The sequence below is a fragment of the Lipotes vexillifer genome, unplaced genomic scaffold, assembly GCF_000442215.2.
Source record: "Lipotes vexillifer unplaced genomic scaffold, Lipotes_vexillifer_v1.1 scaffold966, whole genome shotgun sequence".
NCBI classification, from domain to species: domain Eukaryota; kingdom Metazoa; phylum Chordata; class Mammalia; order Artiodactyla; family Lipotidae; genus Lipotes; species Lipotes vexillifer.
The window spans coordinates 1,129,630-1,149,408 of record NW_006795769.1 but is presented as its reverse complement, the minus strand read 5'-3'; the positions used below and the strand labels follow the sequence as shown (position 1 = coordinate 1,149,408).

Below are 19,779 nucleotides of genomic sequence, written 5' to 3'. Positions count from 1 at the left end.
AGCAGGAATAAAGGAGATCTTGAAGATAAATGAGAAAAATTGTCTGAAGTTAAAACACTGTGGGCAATTTCAGTAGAGATGTCACTTAAGAAAGCTGAATAAAAACAGGAAAATTTAGGTATTTCGATATAACAACTAAACCGTTACGTGTGGTATGACAGAATATTCGTTTCTAGTGGGCAGAGATGCTTATTTTTGCCGTTTGCAAATGACTTCCTTAAACTCTGTAGACAGAGGAGTCTGCTCGTCTGCCCCTCAGGCCAGTGGCGTGTTTGGAGGTCTAGACTTCGAGCTGGCGCTGACCTTGGGCGCGCCTTTCTTTAAGCCCCGCCGCCCCTGCCCCTGCCCCTGCCCCTGCCGAGCAGGCTGCAGCCTTCACCTGGAGGCTGGGTGCTCTTGTGAGGCCGGCCCAGGATGCCGAGGGGCAGGCACTTCTTAAAGTAAAACGAATCCTCTAACACTGACGAGTTTTGATCCTGTATTTTTCAGTTTAGAAAATAAAATATTTGCCAGTTTTGACAGAATTTTTATTTTAAAGTTAATTGTATTTTAAGATATTGGCTGGCAGTATTTTATGTTATATTCAGCAAAGTTTATCTCATTTTGTCCTCCAAAGAAATCCGGTGATCTCTCAGGCTAACCTCTAGAATGTAACTATTCGCCCCTGTGGCGGAGCCCCTGTGACCGGACGTGAAGGCGCGTCTGCGGCCCCCCCAGCTGCTCCTCCAGTTTCTCGGCCTCGGCTCTGTCCAGGGGCAGCTGATGCTCCTCCGTGGTGGTGGGCCCGGGCGGCGGGCCTGTCACCAGTGTCCCGTTGTGGCCTCGGGGAGCCCTGCCGGGCGGAGCGGAGACCCCTCCGCCGCGCTCCCTGACGTGCGCGCTCCCGCCCCCTCTGATGCGCGCCCCGCCCCCTGGCGTGCGCGCGCATCGCCCTGACGTGCGCGCCCCCTGCAGTCTGCCGGAGCTGCCTGGTGAAGTACCTGGAGGAGAACAACACGTGCCCCACGTGCAGGATCGTCATCCACCAGAGCCACCCGCTGCAGTACATCGGGTAAGCGGCCCGGCCTCGCGCGAGCCTCGCGCCGCCCCGCCGGCCGGCCGCCCAGTCGGTGCCGAGGCGCGGGCGGATGGGGGCCCTGCCAGGAGGGGCGGGGCTGGAGGAGGGAGCCGGCTGCACTTTGACCCCCGAGTTGAGGTGTGTCGTGGGAGGGAGAGACCGCTCCCAGGTCAAGACCTAGGAACCAGCCGGCCCGACGCCAAGCCGTGTGGCGGCGGTCCTGCCCCGCGCCCTGCTCTTGTGGGTCGGACGAGCTTTCTGAGAAGCTGGTGGCTTTAGTAGGAAATTCGGAGGGTGTCGTGTCTGCTGGAGGCCAGCTGTATTTTATGCTGCTGTGTGTGCGCACGCGTCACGCGTTCACGTACACTGGAGTGTGAAAGGTATTTCTTGGCGCGGACCCTGGTCAGGAAAGTGTGAGAGACTCCCTTTGGTCTGGCACAGCCCAGGCTGCCTGATACCTGTTAGGACTTGAGAAGCCCAGCGGGCAGAGGGAGCTGGTCACCGAAGGATCTTGCCTGTGTCCTCCTCTTTATTTGAAATGTTCACAAGCATATAGAGCAACGGCTTCCTTCCGGCCATGTGTCCCTTTTGCTATAGCACAGACTTGTTCTGAAGTGCAAACCAGAAGCAAAATTCCACCAAAGCTCCAAATTTGTGATTGTGGAGTTTATTACTGTGAAATGGAGAACATTCGAGAATTAGAGCATTGATGCTTCTGGCTAACCCACCTGTTCTGTTCTTTTTGCCAGTCATGACAGAACCATGCAAGATATTGTTTACAAATTGGTCCCAGGCCTCCAAGAAGGTAAGTGTCAGAGCATCCACCTGGACTTCTGCGTCCGCAGCACGGCCTTTGAGGGGCTTTTCTCTCCGGGGTGCTGGCTTTGGGCGTCTCGCTCAGCCGGCCGGCCAGTCGGTGCAGTTTCCGCCGAGCCGCTGGCCTGGGGCCCGGGGCAGATGGGGGCCATGTGCTGGCTGGTTTCATCCATCGTCACTCACACCTCCCGCTTCGCTCAGGAGGCGCAGGGTGGCCTCTCACTTGTGCCGCCTGGAGGTGAGGCCAGGAACCCTGTGTCAGTAAAGCTTAACTGTAGTTAAAGTCAAATCTATGAGAGTTGAGAAGAAATACTCTGTGGTACAAATATCCTGAAAGTGGGAATGGCTGTTCTTTTTAAAACTTTTCTGCAATTCTGAACACTGAGACTGTCCTGCCCTTGTTGAGGGGCAGTGATTGGGGGGTGGGGGCGGGGACACAGGCCTCAGAAATCTGTTCAGTGTGGGCAGTGGCTGCTGAAGCGGTGCCAGCTGATAAAAGCTGTAGGCACAACTTTCTTTCAGAGATAAGATACGTTAGCAATTCATTTGGGCAGTGTTTTCTCACTGCTGCGTTTCAGAAGAGGGTTATAATTTCAAGTACAGGCTTATTCAGTTAGGTCAGTGGATGTCACATCTGATCTTTAAGACACAACCTAGGGAGTGATATCGTTAAAGTCTTCTTTCATTGTTCGTAGAATTCATTCATAAAAGAAGAGTTTAAATTTCTTGAGTAAATGTAGATAAAAACAATCATATTTGGGTATTTGAAGGGTTTTCTAGTGCTGGAGAAAGGCAAAGAATGCAGGAAAATAAAGTACTGACACTGTTAAAAATCATTATAGGATATTTTCAGCGTGCAAAAGGCAAGGTCTCGTAAAGAACTCAATGTATTTATGATCCAGAGTCAGGAGTTGTCAGCTTGTGGTGAAACCTGTTCACCTCTTTCCCCCACCCTTCCTGTTGTTTCATCTGGAAACGTTGCCATTCGTTCCCCAAAGAGAAGGATTTTTCTTAAAACTCGGAGCCACAGCACCTTTGTAAACCGAGATTATACTACTGATGCCTTATTGCATCAGGTCCTAGTGGGTGAGGCGTTCCCGTCTCTCGGGGTTTAGGTGGTCTCAGTCAAGGTCCACGCGGGTTTCCCCCCTTGGCCCCTCCTGTCTCCACGTTCCTGTGTGTGGGTGGGATCAAGAGGCCCCGTCGGACTCTGGCGCCTTCCAGTGTCACTCCGCCCAGACGGGGCCCTCGCAGATGTGGTCCTGGCAGCCAGGCTCCGCAGAGCCCGTGAGGCCTGGAGGCAGCCAGACTGCGCCCCCTGTTCCGTCACCCGCCTCCACTGATGGCGGGGAGGCCTCCATCAAGAGACGCGCTCGCTGGCTTGGTTTCCCGAGATCCACTCTGTACAGAACAGCAGAACAAATGTGTGAAGTTTTCCTTTATTTGTTTATAGAAAATGAGCTGGTTTCCCAGCCGCTCCAGCCACGATCAGATGGCTTTGAGCATTTACTGTTCTCAGGTTATTGCAGTTACTGTCCTTTTTGAAGTTCAAAGCCTCCCCGATCTGTGGCTGGCGGGCACTGCCCCCTTGGCTCCCTGGAGCCGGTCTGCAGGGTCTGGGCTCACCCCTGCGGGCGGTGGTGTCTCAGGCCAGCAGTCGGCGCGTGGGGAGCGCAGTGACGCGTTCTCAGTGGAGCTTTGGCTTGTGAGGGAAGAGGGCGGGTGTGAGACTGCTGACTTCTGCCGAGCCTGTCCTGTGCGTGCGTACCCTTGTCCTCTCCACAGGCAGCGTGTAGCCGTGATCGCCACCCTGAAGTGGAAGAACTGGAGGGATTCCAGAATTCCCCAAGTTCACCCTAATGCCCAAGGCAGCCTGAGCTCTGCCCTCAGTCCAGGGTGTTTTCTGGGTAGGCAAATAATCCATTCCTCTGTTTTCTCAAACTTTCAGTCTTTTGTTGCACTTTAAAAGATCGCTGTAGTGTTCAAGTCTGTAGCAGCAGGCTGTTTTCTGAATGTGGGCTGTCTGCAGTTTCTCTGGTTTTGTGCCAGCTTGTAAAGCTGGTTTCTCAGATGGGCCCTCTTCCGGGTCCTCCAGAGAATCCAGAGCACATTTCACCTGAGACAGAGCAGTGACCCTGGGGGCCCGGGGGTGTCTGGAGGATGCCCTCCTGCTCTGCGCTCTGCAGCCCCTTCGAGGTGCCCACCCCGTGGCAGGGGGCTTCACATCTGGCATGCGTCCTCTCAGGAATTTTGGGAAATAAAAAGTGGCTTGGCTTTCTGGATCCAGCCTGTGGCCGGTAGACTGTGTTTTTCTGTTCCCTTGTAGATGAAGCCTTTTAGGTGGAAAATGAGTTTTTTAGTTGTTTCTTGTTTCTTTTTGTTTTTATAACTTAAAAAAGCCCGTTTTCCCTGAGGCAGCATCGTTACCTGTAAACTTTATCCGTGACCTATTTTGTGTGTCACACGCCCTTGCGCAGCTGCAGCTGCTCCTCTCCGGGGTCTCAGTGGTGGCTGCTGGGGCTCCTCCCGTTCATCCAGGGTCCTCTCCTGACTGACACTTCATGTATGTCTCATCTTTTGCTTTAACCTGGGGGAGGGGTGCAGTGAATGTTCTGTTACAAACTTTGTGGACGTGGGTGAGTGCGTCTGTGGGCTTTATTCTGGAGCAGGGCTGCTCCGCCAAGCAGCTGCAACTGCATTTCTTTCTCTTGCCTCTTCGCGCTGGCTGAAGCAGGAGCCGGCAAACCCCTCGCCGACCAGACCTGGCCCTGCCTGTCGCGTGCAGCTCCTGAGCCAAGAGTGTTTTTCACTTTTTTCTTTTTTTTTTTTTCACTGCGCTGGGTCCTCGCTGTGTTTTGCCGTGCACGGGCTCTTTGTTACGGAGAGCAGGCTTAGTTTCCCTGCGGCACGTGGGATCTTAGTTCCCGGATCAGGGATCGAACCCGTGTCCCCTGCATTGGAAGGTGGATTCTTAACTACCGGACCACCAGGGAAGTCCCCACGTTTTTAAATAGTTGGAAAAAATCAAAAGAAAAAGAATATTTTGTGACGTGAAAGTTTTGCGTTGAGATGTCTCCGTCCACGGATAGTTTGCTGGAACACAGCCCCGCTCATTCAGGGACGCACGTTTGTCTCACACTCGACGGCGGCTGGAGCATCTGCAGCAGGTGGACCAGCCCCGTCGGCACAAACGTTGTGGAGGCTGTATTACCAGCACCCACCGCGTCAAGACAAGGGGAGAAGCGTCCAGCTTTTCAGCCATGGTGACGGGTGGGTGGTTTTGTCCTTGGATTGTCATTGTCAGCCGGGGAAGCATCCTGTTTATCTTGCGGTGACACTACATCTGTGTTAAAATAGAAAGTTATAATACGTGTTGGCATCAGACTAAACACTCAGAGGAAAGCAACTTTTAGAAAGAATTGAAAATTTACATTGGAATGTCTCATCACAGCAGGATTTCTTCACAAAAATAAGAATAACCTATTAAGGCTGCAATCAGAGTAGGTTTCTGATTGGCTCATTTGTTGGTCACGCAAGGAAAATCACTTACTAGAGATAAGTTGGTTAAATGTTGTTTGATTGCAGCGGCTGAGGAAGTCTGTCCAGAGAAAGTGAGCCTGTTTGAGAACAGGAGCCGTGGCGGGAACCGTCGCTCAGGGAGCTGACAGTTAGGGGCAACGCCAGCCCTCGGAAGTGAGGCGGGCAGTTTCAGTGGTTGTCCTCGGCTCCGGAGTCTCCGATCTGCGCAGTGTTTATTGGGTGCGTTTGACGTGACAGGCGAATGAGCCTCTGTGCAGAGTCTGCGGGGCACAACTGCAGGAGAGAGGGTTTTCCAGGAAGTTGAGAAGATGCTAACTCACTACAACCTGACGTGGGCCGTTGAGATGTGTCACAGCCGTGTCGGTGAACGTGTGTGGGGGTCAGGGAAGTACCTGGTTGGACAGAGTAACTAAACTGTGAAAACGTTAGGTTTTAAATGAAAGCTCATCACGATACTCATCAACCAGTAGGTACTTTGCAGAAAATACTTGGATCTTTCGTATGTTCTGAACCAGTGGTGTCCACGGTGGAATCCATTCGCGCTTTTGGATGTAATCATTTGTGTGAATTTTTGTCAGAGTTAAAAGCTGAATATCCCGACTTCCCTTATCACAGCCACACAATATTTTGATGCCTTGGCGGTGGTAGTTTTTTGTTATGTGTGTTTTTTTTTTGTTTTTTGAGGCTTTTTTGAGCTAAGGGCAGATTGAAATTTTTCTGAATGAAAAGAAACACCTTTAACGACGTCACACCGAATGGCTTTGGAAATTTGCTTTTGTTAAAGACCTGATAACGTTTCTTGATGAATCCAGCCTAACGTCATAAGGAAGAGCAATACTGAAATGCAAAACCTACGGTGTGGGAAGTTTTCAACAACTAACATCTCTTGAATCGCAAGCCCCATCCAGCTGCCTTGCAGACGCCCCGGGCCGTCGGCAGCTCGAGGGGAAAGGAGACCACCCCCTAGACTCACAGCAGACCTGTTTGCTGAGCCCCAGCAAACAGCCCTGGTGGAGTCTGGGGCCTGGTGCAGGTGGAGCAGCTTCCGTGTTTCAGAATCCATATAGCCGTGCAGTCGAGGGGCATCCGCTGGACCTCCATGGGGAAGTGGTCAGTCTGTGGAGCAAAGGCAAATCCCAAGAGAAGAATCTAATAGAATTCCCTCAGCACCTTCTGAGTGATGACTGCTCTGGACTGAGTCAGTATTTCTGTGTGCAAAGACATTTTCAAGGTGAGGTCTGTAAGATCTCCTTACAGATGAACGTGAGCAGTCAGTTTTGGCGCTAAGCAGCACGCACTTTTTACCCCACTAAACAAGCGTCATCCGCCGCCCGACAGGCGTCCATTCTTCTCGTTAGTGGCCTGCACTGCAAAGTTCATGCTCGGGTATCACTACTGTGTTTTTAACTTCGTGAGTTCAGGTTTCTGGTGCCTCACCGAAGGAGCTTAGAAGTCTCCACGCGTCCCAACGACAAGTAAAAGGCAGAACGCACTGAACAGTCAGCAGTTCGTAGATTGTAAGAGAGGAGGGTGCAGGGCCAGCCACTGCCCCCGAGATGGGGGACTGACCACAGACGCGGGGGCACCCGGCTGCCTGCCGCAGACTCAGGACTGGAAACGCCCAGGAACCAGAGCCTGGGCAGGAGAGACTGGCCTGTGACTGAGGGGTTGCTGAGGCTCCTGGTGGACGAGTCCAAGAGTTGAGACCTCCCCGGGGGCTGTCACAGCGGGCCTCGTGATGCTGTGAGGTTCGTCTCCAGGGACTCGACCAGGCTCCCCCAGCAGGGGAGGGGAGAGAAGTGCCCCAAGCCCCGGGTCAGTCTGAAGAAAACCTGACCTCCGGGGACCCAGTTAACCACAACCTTGCCTGCTGGGCTATGATCAGAGCAAAACTGGCCTGGGGGCGGGGGAGACCCAACTTCAGCCGCCTTGTCCTGCCCGAGGGGGGAGGAAAACCTGAGAAGCACAAGCGAGGTTCACAGTCCAGAGGCTCAGGCTCACCAAGGACAGCTGTGGTCAAGGCTGTAGGATGTCCCCTCCCCAGCACCTCAACCACCACAGCACTGAGGCCTATTTACAGCAGTACCTTTTACCCAGTATCATGTCCAGCTAAGAAGAAAAAAACTACGAGTCATACTAAAAGGCAAAAAACAGAATCTGAAGAGACGGAACACGCATCAGAACCAGACATGGCAGGGATGTTGGAATTATCAGACCGGGACTTAAGACAACTGTGGTCAACATGCTGAGGGCTCTAACGGATAAAGTAGAGAGCATGCAGGACACAAGGGGAATGTGAGCAGAGAGGTGGAAATCCTAAGGAAGAACCAAAAAGAAACGCCAGAGATCAGAGCCCTGCAGCAGAAATGAAGGTTGCCTTTGATGGGCTGATTAGACTGGACACGGCTGAGGAAGGAACCTCTGAGTGAAAGGACATCTCGGCAGAGTCCCTGAAAACCCAAAAGCAAAGAGAAAAGGCTGAAAGAACAGAACAGAACATCTAAGGCCTGTGGGGCGAAGGTGTGACATAATGGGGAATCCAGAAGGAAAAGACAGAGAAGAACAGAAGAAATACTGAAACATTTTAACTGAGAATTTCCCCAAATCAATGTCAGACACCAGACCACAGATCCAGGAAGCCCAGAGAACACCCAGCAGGACAAATGCCAGAGTAATTACACCTGGGCCTGTCGGTTTCAACGTACAGAAAGTCAAAGATAAAGAAAAAAGTCCCGAAAGAAGCTGGAGGGGAGGGGTACACTTTACCTATAGGGGAACTGAGATGAGAATTACATCTGACCTCTCCTTAGAAACCATGCAAGCAAAGAGTGAAGTGAGATATTTACAGCATTGAGAGAAAAACCAGCAGCCCGGGATTCTGTACGCTGAGAAATTATCCTCGAGAAGTGAGGAGAAATAAAGACTTTCTCAGACAAAGAGAAATTGGGGGAATTTGTTGCCAGTAAACCTGCCTTCTAGAGATGTTGTTAAAAGAAAGAAAGAAGGAAAATGATAAAGGTCGGAAACTCAGATCTACTAAGGAAGGGAAGAGCATCAAAAAAGAAATAAGTGAAGGTAAAATAAAGACGCTTAATTTTCTTATTCTTCATTTATCTAATAGGTAACAGTTTGTTCAAAATAATAATGGCAGCAATGCACCCGATACGTATGCCTGTGTACATATTGTATCGAATATATATCTACTTCAGTTTCCTTAATAAAAATTCTGTTCTCTCTCCTGTTAACGTAAGTACTGATGAAATGTCTCAGTTTTGATGTTTAGCTTACAGAGCCCCAGATATTCACTGTCTGTGCTTCACAGCAGCGTCTGCCAGCCTGGGACTAGAACTCTGTGATGTGGGGCCCGTCCTGTTCCTGACCCCGGGGAGGCGCTCAGTCTCTGACCCGCAAGCCTGACGTCGGCTGCAGGCTCCCGCGTGCCCTTCATCAGGCGCGGCTGCTGCTTGTCAGGGGTGGATGTTGGATTCCATCAGATGCTTCTGCGTCTGCTGTGATGATCCCGAGGTTTGTGGTGCAGTGAAGCACACGCGCCCAGGGCAGTGCTGCTTTTCATAAGCCTTTCCTCCCTCCGCTGAACTCACAGCATCCTAGTCTTACCACTCTCATAACTTTCACCCAAAAATGAGGTCATATTCTGTCTATAATGTTCTCATAACAGTTCGTTGTAGAGCTGCCCTGCATCCGTAAATGGGATCTGTGTCATCTTTTCTGTTGGCTGCAAAGTATCCACTGAATAAATGGCCCACTCTCTTAACCCCAGCGTAGCAGATAAGTTAGATTTATCTTGCGTGTCAGCGGTCAGTAGTGGATGATAGTGGTATCTCCAGTGTGGTGTTAAGAAGGGTTCTGAGGCTCTGTGGCCCTGTCTGGAAGTGTCTTCTGGGACAGAATGAGTCTGGCGGGGAGTCAACTCTTCTTTTCCTTTAATAAATTTCATTTTATTTATTTAATTTTTGGCTGCATTGGGTCTTCGCTGCTGCGTGCGGGCTTTCTCTAGTTGTGGCGAGCGGGGGCTACTCTTCGTTGCAGTGCGCGGGCTTCTCATTGCAGTGGCTTCTCTTGTTGTGGAACACGGGCTCTAGGCGTGCGGGCTTCAGTAGTTGTGGCACTTGGGCTCCGTAGTTGTGGCTTGCGAGCTCTAGAGTGCAGGCTCAGTAGTTGTGGCGCACGGGCTTAGTTGCTCCGCGGCATGTGGGATCCTCCCGGACCAGGGCTTGAACCCACGTCCCCTGCATTAGCAGGCGGATTCTTAACCACTGCCCACCAGCGAAGCCCCGGGAGCCAGCTCTTCTGGTTGGCCCGGCCCACGTTGTCAGACACTTAGCATTTAGGTTGTTCCTGCTGCTTCACTGTTGCAAATGAGGTTTTCTCTTCTTATGGCCTTACCTGGTTATTTCCTTGGGATACATCACTAGCAGTAGGGACTCTTGGGTCAGCAGTTAACTTTTAAAATATTTTATATATATATGCTAAGGTACTTTCCTGAAAAGTTATCCCAATTGACATTTCTACACCTGTGTATATCTGACATTGAGTATTGTTATTTTTCAATCCTTTTTCATTCTTATAGGTGAAAACTAAAGAAATGGAAATTAAAACCAGGTACAGGCAGACCTCGGAAATACCACAGGTTCGGTTTCAGACCGTCGCAGTAAAGCGAATGTCACAGTAAAGTGAATCACACAAATCATATAAGAGTGCATATAAAAAAGTTATGTTTACACTATACTGTGGTCTGTTAAATGTGCAATAGCATTATGCCTAAAAAGCAGTATACATCTTTTAATTAAAAATACAAAACAAAAAACTAGTAGCATCAAACATCACTGATCACAGAGGCCGTAACAGATAAAACAATAATGGAAATGCTTGAAGTGCTTCGAGAATTACCAAAACGGGGCCCAAAGTGAGCAGATGCTGTTGGAAAAAGGCGCCGACAGACTCGCTTGACGCGGGGCGGCCACAGACCCTCACTGCGCTCCAAGTGCAGAGTCTGCCCGTGTGTGCAGCGGCGTCCTTTCCACCTGTCAGGTGAGGAGTCCCTCTTTGCGTTGATCGGGGGGGCTGTTACCTGCAGACCCCGCCCTCCCTGAAGGACAGATAGGAACGGGCTCCCACCACCAGCAGCGCGTTTCAGGCCTTCATTCCTCTGCCGGCATTTATGTGACTGTTTAAGGGAAATGTTTCCTTTCAAGCTGATCCCAGACTTTCCAGACTCGTGGTTTCGCCGTCTTTGGTTCCAACGCCCCCCGGCTCTGGGCTGGCCTGCGCTCATCAGTTCAGTTCTGAGAGGCCTCCCTCTTTCCGTCTGAGTCCGCTGCCTCACACTTGTATTTCTTCCTGCACAATCAGATATTTTGGAGTGTCTGTATCGGTCCAGGAAGCGACCAAGGCATGTTCCTGGCCCTTGCGGAGTTCGTGGTGTTTAGGCGAGACAAACGTGCAGGCGAAAAGTGCCACCGAGCTTTCCTTGGTCACCTGCACATAAATATTTTTCACAGCATGACTTATACGTTATTGATTTGAGCAGCTTGGGTTTAAATTTCCTTTGCTACCTTCCGTGTGGCCCTGGGCAGTGACCGTTGCTTCGTTACGTGCATGTGAGCCGTACATCAGTAGCCACCTTGTGTCACGGAGTCGGCCCTTCCCAGGAACGTGCGAGGGTCCAGCCTGGACCAGCTGTCCTCTCGCCGCCCAGCCCAGTCCCCACTCAGTGGTTGGAGGCCGACGGCCAGGGCAGGAGGCCACGTGGTGCCCGTCGCCCCCGTTCAGTAGGGACCCTTCCCCTGTGGTGGGCGGCTCCGTGCCTCCAGGACTCAGCGAGCTGTGACCGCCAGCCACAGACGCCAGGGAGTACTTGTTCCCCACCGTCGGGCACGCCTAGGGGCGGCCACAGCAGCGGTGGGGACGGCAGCCCTGCCTGGGAGGGGCCCGCGGGGCTGTGAACGCGCATCCAGAGAACCGGCAGCACCCCCACTTGGGGGGCTCAGGCCCCGACCCTGGACGCACCCCACGGCCCACAGCTGCTCCAGAATTTGAGGGGGCGCACAGTCCAAAGTTGTTATTTTCTCACGAGTAGAAGCCTTCAGACTGTTAATCCAAATCTTCAGTTTCCTTCATGTGATAATTTGTGAGCAGAATTTTAATATGATCCATTGCCTACTTAAGATTAAGGATTATATATTAATTTTTAATAGCGGAAATGAGAAAACAGAGGGAATTCTACCACAAATTAGGCCTGGAAGTGCCTGGAGACATCAAGGGGGAGACCTGTTCTGCAAAACAGCACCTAGATTCCCATCGAAACGGTGAGTGAGCTGGGTTTTATTTACTAGACCTTTTGCTAAGAGCCCCTTGTGTCCCTCCCACTCCCCACACAGGTCCTTGACAGAGGTGTGGGCAGGTGTCAGTGTCACTTGGTGCTGACGGTAGCAGGTGGTGCTGAGAAATGGGGTCTCCGACCGAGGGGTTACGTGGTGGGCCAGTGAGGGGAAGCCTGAGGGGGTACCCGAAGGTGCCTGTAGGTGGGGTCACGGGCATGCGGACGGCGGGCCTCCCAGGGCTCGTCTCCTGGCTTTGTCTGTTTTCTCACAGAATGGCCAAACTCCACTTTGGCTATGACGTAAAATTAATAGTGCTTTAGAATCTGTACACATCATAACAACTTATTTGAATCTTTGACGCCGTGGACCACACAGATTCCAAAATCCCTTTAGTCCGCCGTGTGCTTTTCTAACAGTGTGAGCAGCAGGGAGAGGCTTGGCTGTCGGGCTGGGGAAGCGGGGCCTGCAGACTGTGTGAGCTCGGGGCCCCCAGGGAGGCGAGGCTAAGAGGCGCTAGGGAGCCAGGAATCCCGCCTTTCCCTAGGTGGGGTCTTAACATTTAAAGCCGTGCTGGAACAGTGAGAGCTCGGGGATGGCTCGCAGCCTGGCGTAGATGAGGCACGAGGCGTCGGTGGTGCTGGGCTGGTGGGGCGCCTCTGCCCGGACACGCGCCACTGGCCCCGAGGGCGCAACGCGTAAAGCACTGTGGAGAGCAGCGCTCCCGCAGCTCTCACGTGTGCACACTCCTAATACAGTGGGTTTTTATAGCGTTCAAGTGTACGGTTGAGTTAAAAAACAACAGTTTAACGCTTTGGATTCATGGCCCGGTATTTTCTGTTTTTGCTAAAAGGAGAAACCAAAGCGGATGACAGTTCGAACAAAGAAGCAGCAGAAGAGAAGCAGGAGGAGGACGGCGACTACCACAGGAGCGACGAGCAGGTGGGCGCTGCCTCGGCCCCCGCCTTCCCAGGGGCGCTCCTCGTTTGACAAAGGAGGAGGCCGAGAGCGACAGACAGTACAGACGTTAAAACGTCAGCAACTTTCTTAGTTTTTCCTTCCAGTTCCTTCCTTTACTTACCTTTCTTTCCTTTTTTTTGGCCGTGCTGCGTGGCTTGCGGGATCTTAGTTCCCCGACCAGGCCAGGGATCGAACCCGGGCCTTCGGCAGGGAGAGCACCAAATCCTAACCACTGGACTACCAGGGAATTCCCATTCCCTTCTTTTTTTAATTGCCAAAGTAATGCATACTCACTGTGGAACATTTTAGGTATAAAAAGTTTAAAGTTCAGCCTCCACCCCCCGTGGGTATCTTCAGCTCCCCCCGACCCCAACCCCGGGTTGTCCTGTGGAGAATGTGGGGCAGGCATCTTCCATGCAAAATAAGGTGAGAATGTAACCTTGAGGGCGCTATTCATATGTCACTTAACTACGTTATCAGATTAAAAAAGGAAAACTAAATCATCACAGTGATGCTATAAAAGAGTTTGATAAAATCCCGTATCCATGTCTATGGATCTTTTTATTAGGGTACCTTGACTCGACAGCTATGGCAGTCATCACACTTCATGATGGAACAGAGTTGTCTCATGAGTGTCAGAACAAGAAAATTGTCCCTTCTCAGCTGTCACTCAGCATGAGTTGGGGGATCCAGCCTGAATAGTTAGGAGACGGGAGAACGTGAGCCGGGCGCGCCGTGGCTCTCAGATTACACGTCTTGTGACGTGGCACCTCGGACAGTGCAGGGAAACTGCTCGTTCGGGTGATGGGACCAGTGTGTCATAGTCAGACGCTGTGGGCGGCCTTGTTCACATAACTAATAAAAACGCTGAGGCCGCCTAACGAGAAACGTGTGAGGCTGAAACAAAGACGCGCTCTTCTTACGGGAGAACGTAAGAGAAAACCGAATAGTTGGATGTTTTTGGATGGAAGGTTGGTGTTGAGATGTGAGTTCTCCCCAAATTAATCTCCGTGGTTGTGACTTTAACCGTTTATTATAAATAGGAATTTAACCAGTGGCTTCTGAGCCTCATCTGGGAAAGGAAAAGCTTGGGAATAGCCACGAAAACTTAGGGGCGTCGGCTGTATCAGGGTATATATGTAGCGTAGCTACCCACACACATATTTACACAGACGGACACCTCGGGAGGCCCTGCGGTTCGGTGCCAGACCACTATGATAAAACAAGTTGTGAATTTTGGGGGTTTCCCAGTGCATATAAAAGTTATGTTTCCACTGTGCAGTAGTACGTTTAGTGTGCAGTTTCGTCATGTCTAAAAAACAACGTACGTTGCTTAATTAAAAGATATTTTATTGCTAAAAATTGGTCATCATCTGGCAACGCAGGGCTGCCACAAATCTTCAGTTCATAAAAAACACAGTATCTGCGAAGCACAATAAAGCGAGGTCTGCTTATATCCACCTTTCTATATATATATATATATATATATATATATACTAATCAGTACATATATATTTAATAAGTAAAACGTGAGTATGTGTACACATATTTATTAAAGGTATAATTAAATAGTGTGGTTTAGGTATAAGAATGGAATAACGGAACCTTAATTTTCCAGTTGATATGCTTCTGTGTTGCTGAAACATTTGCACAAGCATCACAGGACTAGAAGCACGTCTGTGTGGAATGCTGGGTGTGCTCAGATGCGTTTCACGTGAATGGAGAGAAGAATAAACATTGGGGTGAAGGGCGCCCCTCTGGGGCCCGCGTGTCCCCTCTCCTGGGCTCTGATGAGTTACCTCTTGTTGGACTTGGAGGCCCCGCCGGGATCTGGGGTCGGAGCTGCCGGCCCGGCCCCTCCAGGCACAGGGTGGGCCTTCTCGCTTAACCCCTGCTCCGTCAGCGTTCAATCTCCAGTGTTTGTGTTTATCGTTACTAATATTTCCCTTTTCTTTTTTACCCCAAACGTGCCGAAGATTTGTCTGTTTGATCGGTTGCTTTCAAGAGCCAGCAGCCTGCCCGGGGGGTGGGCCCTGCTGCATCCCTGTGGGGCGAGAGTCAGTGCCAGGCTGAGCGCCGCGCACCTGCTCTGAGCCGCGTGCTCTCGCCAGATGGCTCCCAGTAACCGGGACATTCGTTTCCTCAGACGTTCCCCTTCCTCAGGAGCGCACCGTTTCCCCTGTTCGGAACTTGGCAGGATCCCTGTCCCTGGGAGGTCAGGGTTTGGGGAGCCCGTGTCTGCTACCGTCCTGCGTCTGGTGTCCCCCCGTCTCCTCCCACTCGGGGACCCTGCTCTCCGCGCTGCCTCCTGGGACCCTGAGCCCCCGGGCTTCAGCTTCAGCCTCCTTCACAGCTGTTCCTCCCTTTTTCAAATAAGTTGTTCTGTTGTTGCTTTAGTTCCAGGCCGCTCCTCCCAAGAGCCTGCCCCCTCCATCCTCCAGGGCAGCGGCAGGCCCGCCAGGCAGGGCCAGCTCCTTCCTCCTCAGCCTGTGCCGGGGGTGGGCTGCTGTTGATTACACAGGCGGTTTCAAGCGTGGGGTTGGCCCCCCCACCTGCTGCCATCCCCCCGCCTCCTCTCCAGCATCGGGACCCTGGAGGCCTATCTGCTCCAGGCTGTCCCGGGCCTGTTCTTTGCAGGACACTCTGTCCTTCCGGTGGCTTCGTCCACGGCGGGGCTCAAAGGGTCCGTGCTTGGGAGTCTGTTCAGCCGCCTGTTCGGCAGTGTCCCTGCCGCCCACACCTTGGCTCCCTTGGGAATCAGGTGTCCTGCCGCCAGGAGGGGGGCGCCCGGTCGGTCGGCACCTGGCCTGCCCTTCCCCAGGACGTGCCACGCGCTGCCCGCGAGGACCCCCGCCCTGTGGGGCTGAGGCGCCCTGGGGTCGGGGCGCTCGGAGCCACGGGGCGGGGACGCGCCAGGGGCTCCAGGCGTGGGGCGCAGGAGGAGGGGAGAGGGTGGGCCGGGCCCGGAGCAGGGCCTGCCAGGCGGGGAAGGGCCCGGAGCGTGGGCAGCGCGTGGCACAGGGCGTCAAGCGCTCAGCCCGGGAAGGGTTAGAAAGCAGCCGCGGGATTTGCTGGGCTCTCCAGAGACTGTTTACCGAGCCGGTATCCCAGCCGGATGGTATGATGTAGCCACAAACCACAGAGCCCAGAGAACAGGTGTCTTTGTGCAGCTCCCTTTTCTCAGGTAAAATTATACTTTTGAGTTTTTTGGAGGTGCGTCATGTAGCCGCTTCCTGTAGGTGCCATGTGACACGGAACAGCTGTAGGACCTGCAGTGTGTCCCGTGTCGCGTGCATAGCACACGCCGCAGGATGAGGATTTCACTGTTTCCTGTCTGATGTTCTGATTATTCCAACCCTCACGGACTACTGGGTGCTGGCCCCAGTCTCCCCGGGCACGTCCTCCACGCGCTGCCTATCCCAGACTCCCTGGGTTCCGCGGGTCTGTTTCCTTTCCGTCTCCAGCTCCCGGGGAGGGGAGTGTGGCTCTCTCGGTTCCTTTACATGCAGATCGCTTTCTGTGTTCGTGGACCTGTGTGTTGGGTCTTTTGACATTTTCTCAGTCATTTTGCAGGATTGGCCTACACCTTTTTCATAGGCATTTGTATAGTTTTGGTGTCAAGGTAGTAAGTCTCAGAGCTGGGGATAGGCTCTCTCTTCCCATTTTTATTCTCTAGGAGAGCTTGTATGAGGTTAAGAGCATCAGTTTTGTTGACTGTTTTGGTTAAACTTCCTGTATAAAGCCATCAGATCTTGGTTAATTCTTTTGGAGAGGGGTAGGAAGATTTTTAACTATCAATACAAATTAAATTTCCTTAATGATTTCAATCCTACTCAAATCTTCTGTTTCTTTTTTAGTTCATTTGATCAGTTATATTTTTTCTAGGAAACTTTCTGTTTGGACTTAGGTTTCCAACGCTTGGGGCATGAAACGGCTCCTAGAATTCTTTGCTCGTCTTCGGGCCTTTTGCCACCTGTGCACCTGTTTCTCCGTCTCTCTTCCTGGCATCACAGCATGCCTCCCGCTTTCTTGGTTGTTGCTGCCAGAGGCTGAACCACTTTCTTTTCTGCCAGCCGCTCCTTCCTTCTGCTCTTTCTACATTCCCTCTTGTACTTTCTCTTAATTTCTTGAGTTGAATTTTCATATAGTTTCCATTATACTGTTTGGTTCTAAATATTTTGAAATGTTCACTGTGATTTCTTTTTGACCCACTGCTTATTTTTTAAAGTGTGCATTGAAAATTTTGAACATCAAATCTTACTAAAAAGCTACAGTAATCAAGACGTTTGTTTTAGGTGTTAAAGTCGACTTTTAAGTCAATGGAACCAATTCTGGAGTCTAGAAATAAGCCCTTAGATTTAGGGTCATTTGGTTTTGAGCACAGGTGCCACGGCCCTTCACTGGGGAAAGGACAGTGTCTTCTTTGAGTGGTGCTGGGACAGTTGGACGGATATATCCACGTGCAGAAAGGTTCGTTTTTGCCTTGCCTCACACCACATACGAAAGTTAACTCAAAATATAAGAGCTAGGGCTTCCCTGGTGGCACGGTGGTTAGGAATCTGCCTGCCAATGCAGGACACACGGGTTCAAGCCCTAGTCCGGGAGAATCCCAGATGCCACAGAGAAGCTGGGCCCGTGCGCCACGACTACTGAGCCTGCGCTCTAGAGCCTGCGAGCCACAGCTGCTGAAGCCCGCACGCCTGGAGCCCATGCTCTGCAACAGGGGAAGCCGCCGCAATGAGAAGCCCGCGCACTGCAGCGAGGACCCAATGCAGCCAAAGATGAAATAAATAAAATAAATAAATTGACTAAAAAATATATTTAAGGGCTAAAAGTTGAAAACCTTTATAGGAAAACATGAGAGAAACTGTTCAGGGCCTTGGGTTAGGCCTGTAGTTCTCAGATCCAAAACCAAGAACACAACTCAGGAAATAAAATGGATAAACTGACTTCATGAAATTAAGAACTGCTGCTCGTGGGACTTGCCTGGCAGTCCAGTGGTTAGGACTCCACACTTCCACTGCAGGGGGTGTGGGTTTGATCCCTGATTGGGGAGCTAACATCCTGCGTGCCGCATGGTGGGGCCAGAAAATAAGACAAATAAAACATAAAGCAAGCAGCACCTTGAGAAAAGAAATAAAAGAACTGCTGCTCTTTGGGACCTCCCTGCTGGTCCGATGGATCGGACTCTGCTCTCTCACTGCCGAGGGCCCATGTTCAGTCCCTGGTCAGGGGCCTAATGACAGTGCAGCCAAAAAAAAAAAAAAATTGCTGCTCTTCAAAGGACTCTATTAAGAAAATTTTAAAAGGTCACAGACTGGGAGAAAATACTGGCAAATCACATTTCTGAAAAGGACTCGTATCTATAGTATATAACTCTCAAACCCAATAAGAAGATAAACAATCCAATTAAGAAATTGGCAAAAGATTTCAGTAGACGTTTCACCAAAGAAGAATTACAAATGGTTAATAGTCACGTGAAATGATGTTCAACAACTTTAGTCATTAGGGAAATGCCGATTAAAACCATAATGACGTCGCACTTTACACTCACCAGGATGGCTACAATCAAAAAGACAGCCACTGGCAGGCGTTGACGGGGATGTTGACAAATGGGAACTGGTCAGCGGTGCAAGGTGCTGCCGTGCGCCTGAGTCTCACACCGCTTTACAGTGCGAGAGAAGTCCGACGGGAAGACTGCGTCTTGTACGATCCCATCTGTAGCCCGTCCAGGAGAGGCTGGTCCACAGGCACAGGCCGAGGGGTGGCCGCCTGGGGTGGGGCGGGGTTGACCACCAGGGCTCCGAGAGTCTTTATGAGCTCATGGGACCGCCCTCAGACTGGATGGTGGTGATGGCTGCCCACCTCTCTAAATTTACTAAAAAGTCCTGAATGGTATATACTTAAAACACATACATGTACATTACACTGCAATGTAGCGGTTAAAAAGTTACAAACGTGCTTTATCTTGGTGCGTTTAAATAGGTAATACATTCATACAGTCCAGAGGTTAACATTGTGTGAAAGGTTTAAACGTGTTACCGTCCTGAGTTCCCCCACGTAGGTCACACTCCGTGGTCACCCCTGCATTCACACAAAACTGAGCCTCCTCATCGGGTGACATGCCCGTAGTTGGGGAGCCTGTGCCCTCTCTACCTGGTCAGCACCTCTGACGGGCACGAGGCCTCTCCGGCTGGGGTACAGGAGTGCAGCCGGCGGCCCTGCCCGTGCCCACGCAGCTACCAGTGCTGGGTTGAGGATTCCGTGTGCGGCTGGTTCCTGCCGGGGTCTTGGGCCTGTTGCTTTGGCCCTGGACACAGACGCCCATCTGGTCCGTGTGCCTGAGGCCGGCAGAATTCAGCATCCCTGACAGAGACTCTGAAACCCCCACTGCGTTGGGGACTTCTGCTTCTCATCATTCTGTCAACTTAAGTTTGCTACTAGGTGCATTCAGCTTTAGAAATGCTTCCCATCCTTAGGGAGTTTTTTCTTGTTAAGAAATCTGTTTTATGTAATAACACAGCTCTGTCTGTTTTATTTTTGCCTGATATTTGCCAGTTTTTTTTAACATCTTTCTTAAATGTGACACTTTCTACAGCAGAGAGCTGGGCTTTTTTAAAAAATCAAATCAAAATTTATTTAACTGTCAAGTTATTTTACATTTACCACGATTGCTAGTAAAGTTGGGTTTATTTCTGCTTTAGCTTGTGCTTTCCATTTATGTTTTTTATGCCCCCTCCCTTGAGTCCCTTCTGTAGAATTAATCAATTTTATTTAATCTCTTTTTTGCCTCTGATTAGCAGGTTATATGTCCCATTTTTATTATTTTAGTGCTAATGAAATTCTAAAATGAATGCATTTTTTTAAAGTCCAGAATTAATATGAGTCTCTTTGTGTCCCTCCTAAACAACACCAGAGCTTGCCTGCTGCCTGGGCGCCTCCTAAACCCCAGCCAGTCCATCCACTTTAGGCTTTTTCTTCCTGAGCTACGTCTTCTCCTACTTACGTTCTGTTTTCATTTGCAGAGGACTTTATTCATTTCCTCTGAATGATAATTACGCTCTT

General features: G+C 51.0%; 1 protein-coding gene across 1 annotated transcript in view; it reads left to right on the top strand.

The window, feature by feature from the left end:
* PCGF3 (polycomb group ring finger 3) overlaps nt 1-19,779 on the top strand; it is a 32,514-nt gene that overhangs the window by 413 nt on the left and 12,322 nt on the right. Inside the window, exons 2-5 of the mRNA XM_007467890.1 lie at nt 955-1,051; nt 1,807-1,862; nt 11,632-11,742; nt 12,608-12,696. Of these exons, the coding sequence (XP_007467952.1) occupies nt 955-1,051; nt 1,807-1,862; nt 11,632-11,742; nt 12,608-12,696 (353 nt within the window). The remainder of the gene's footprint in view (nt 1-954; nt 1,052-1,806; nt 1,863-11,631; nt 11,743-12,607; nt 12,697-19,779) is intronic.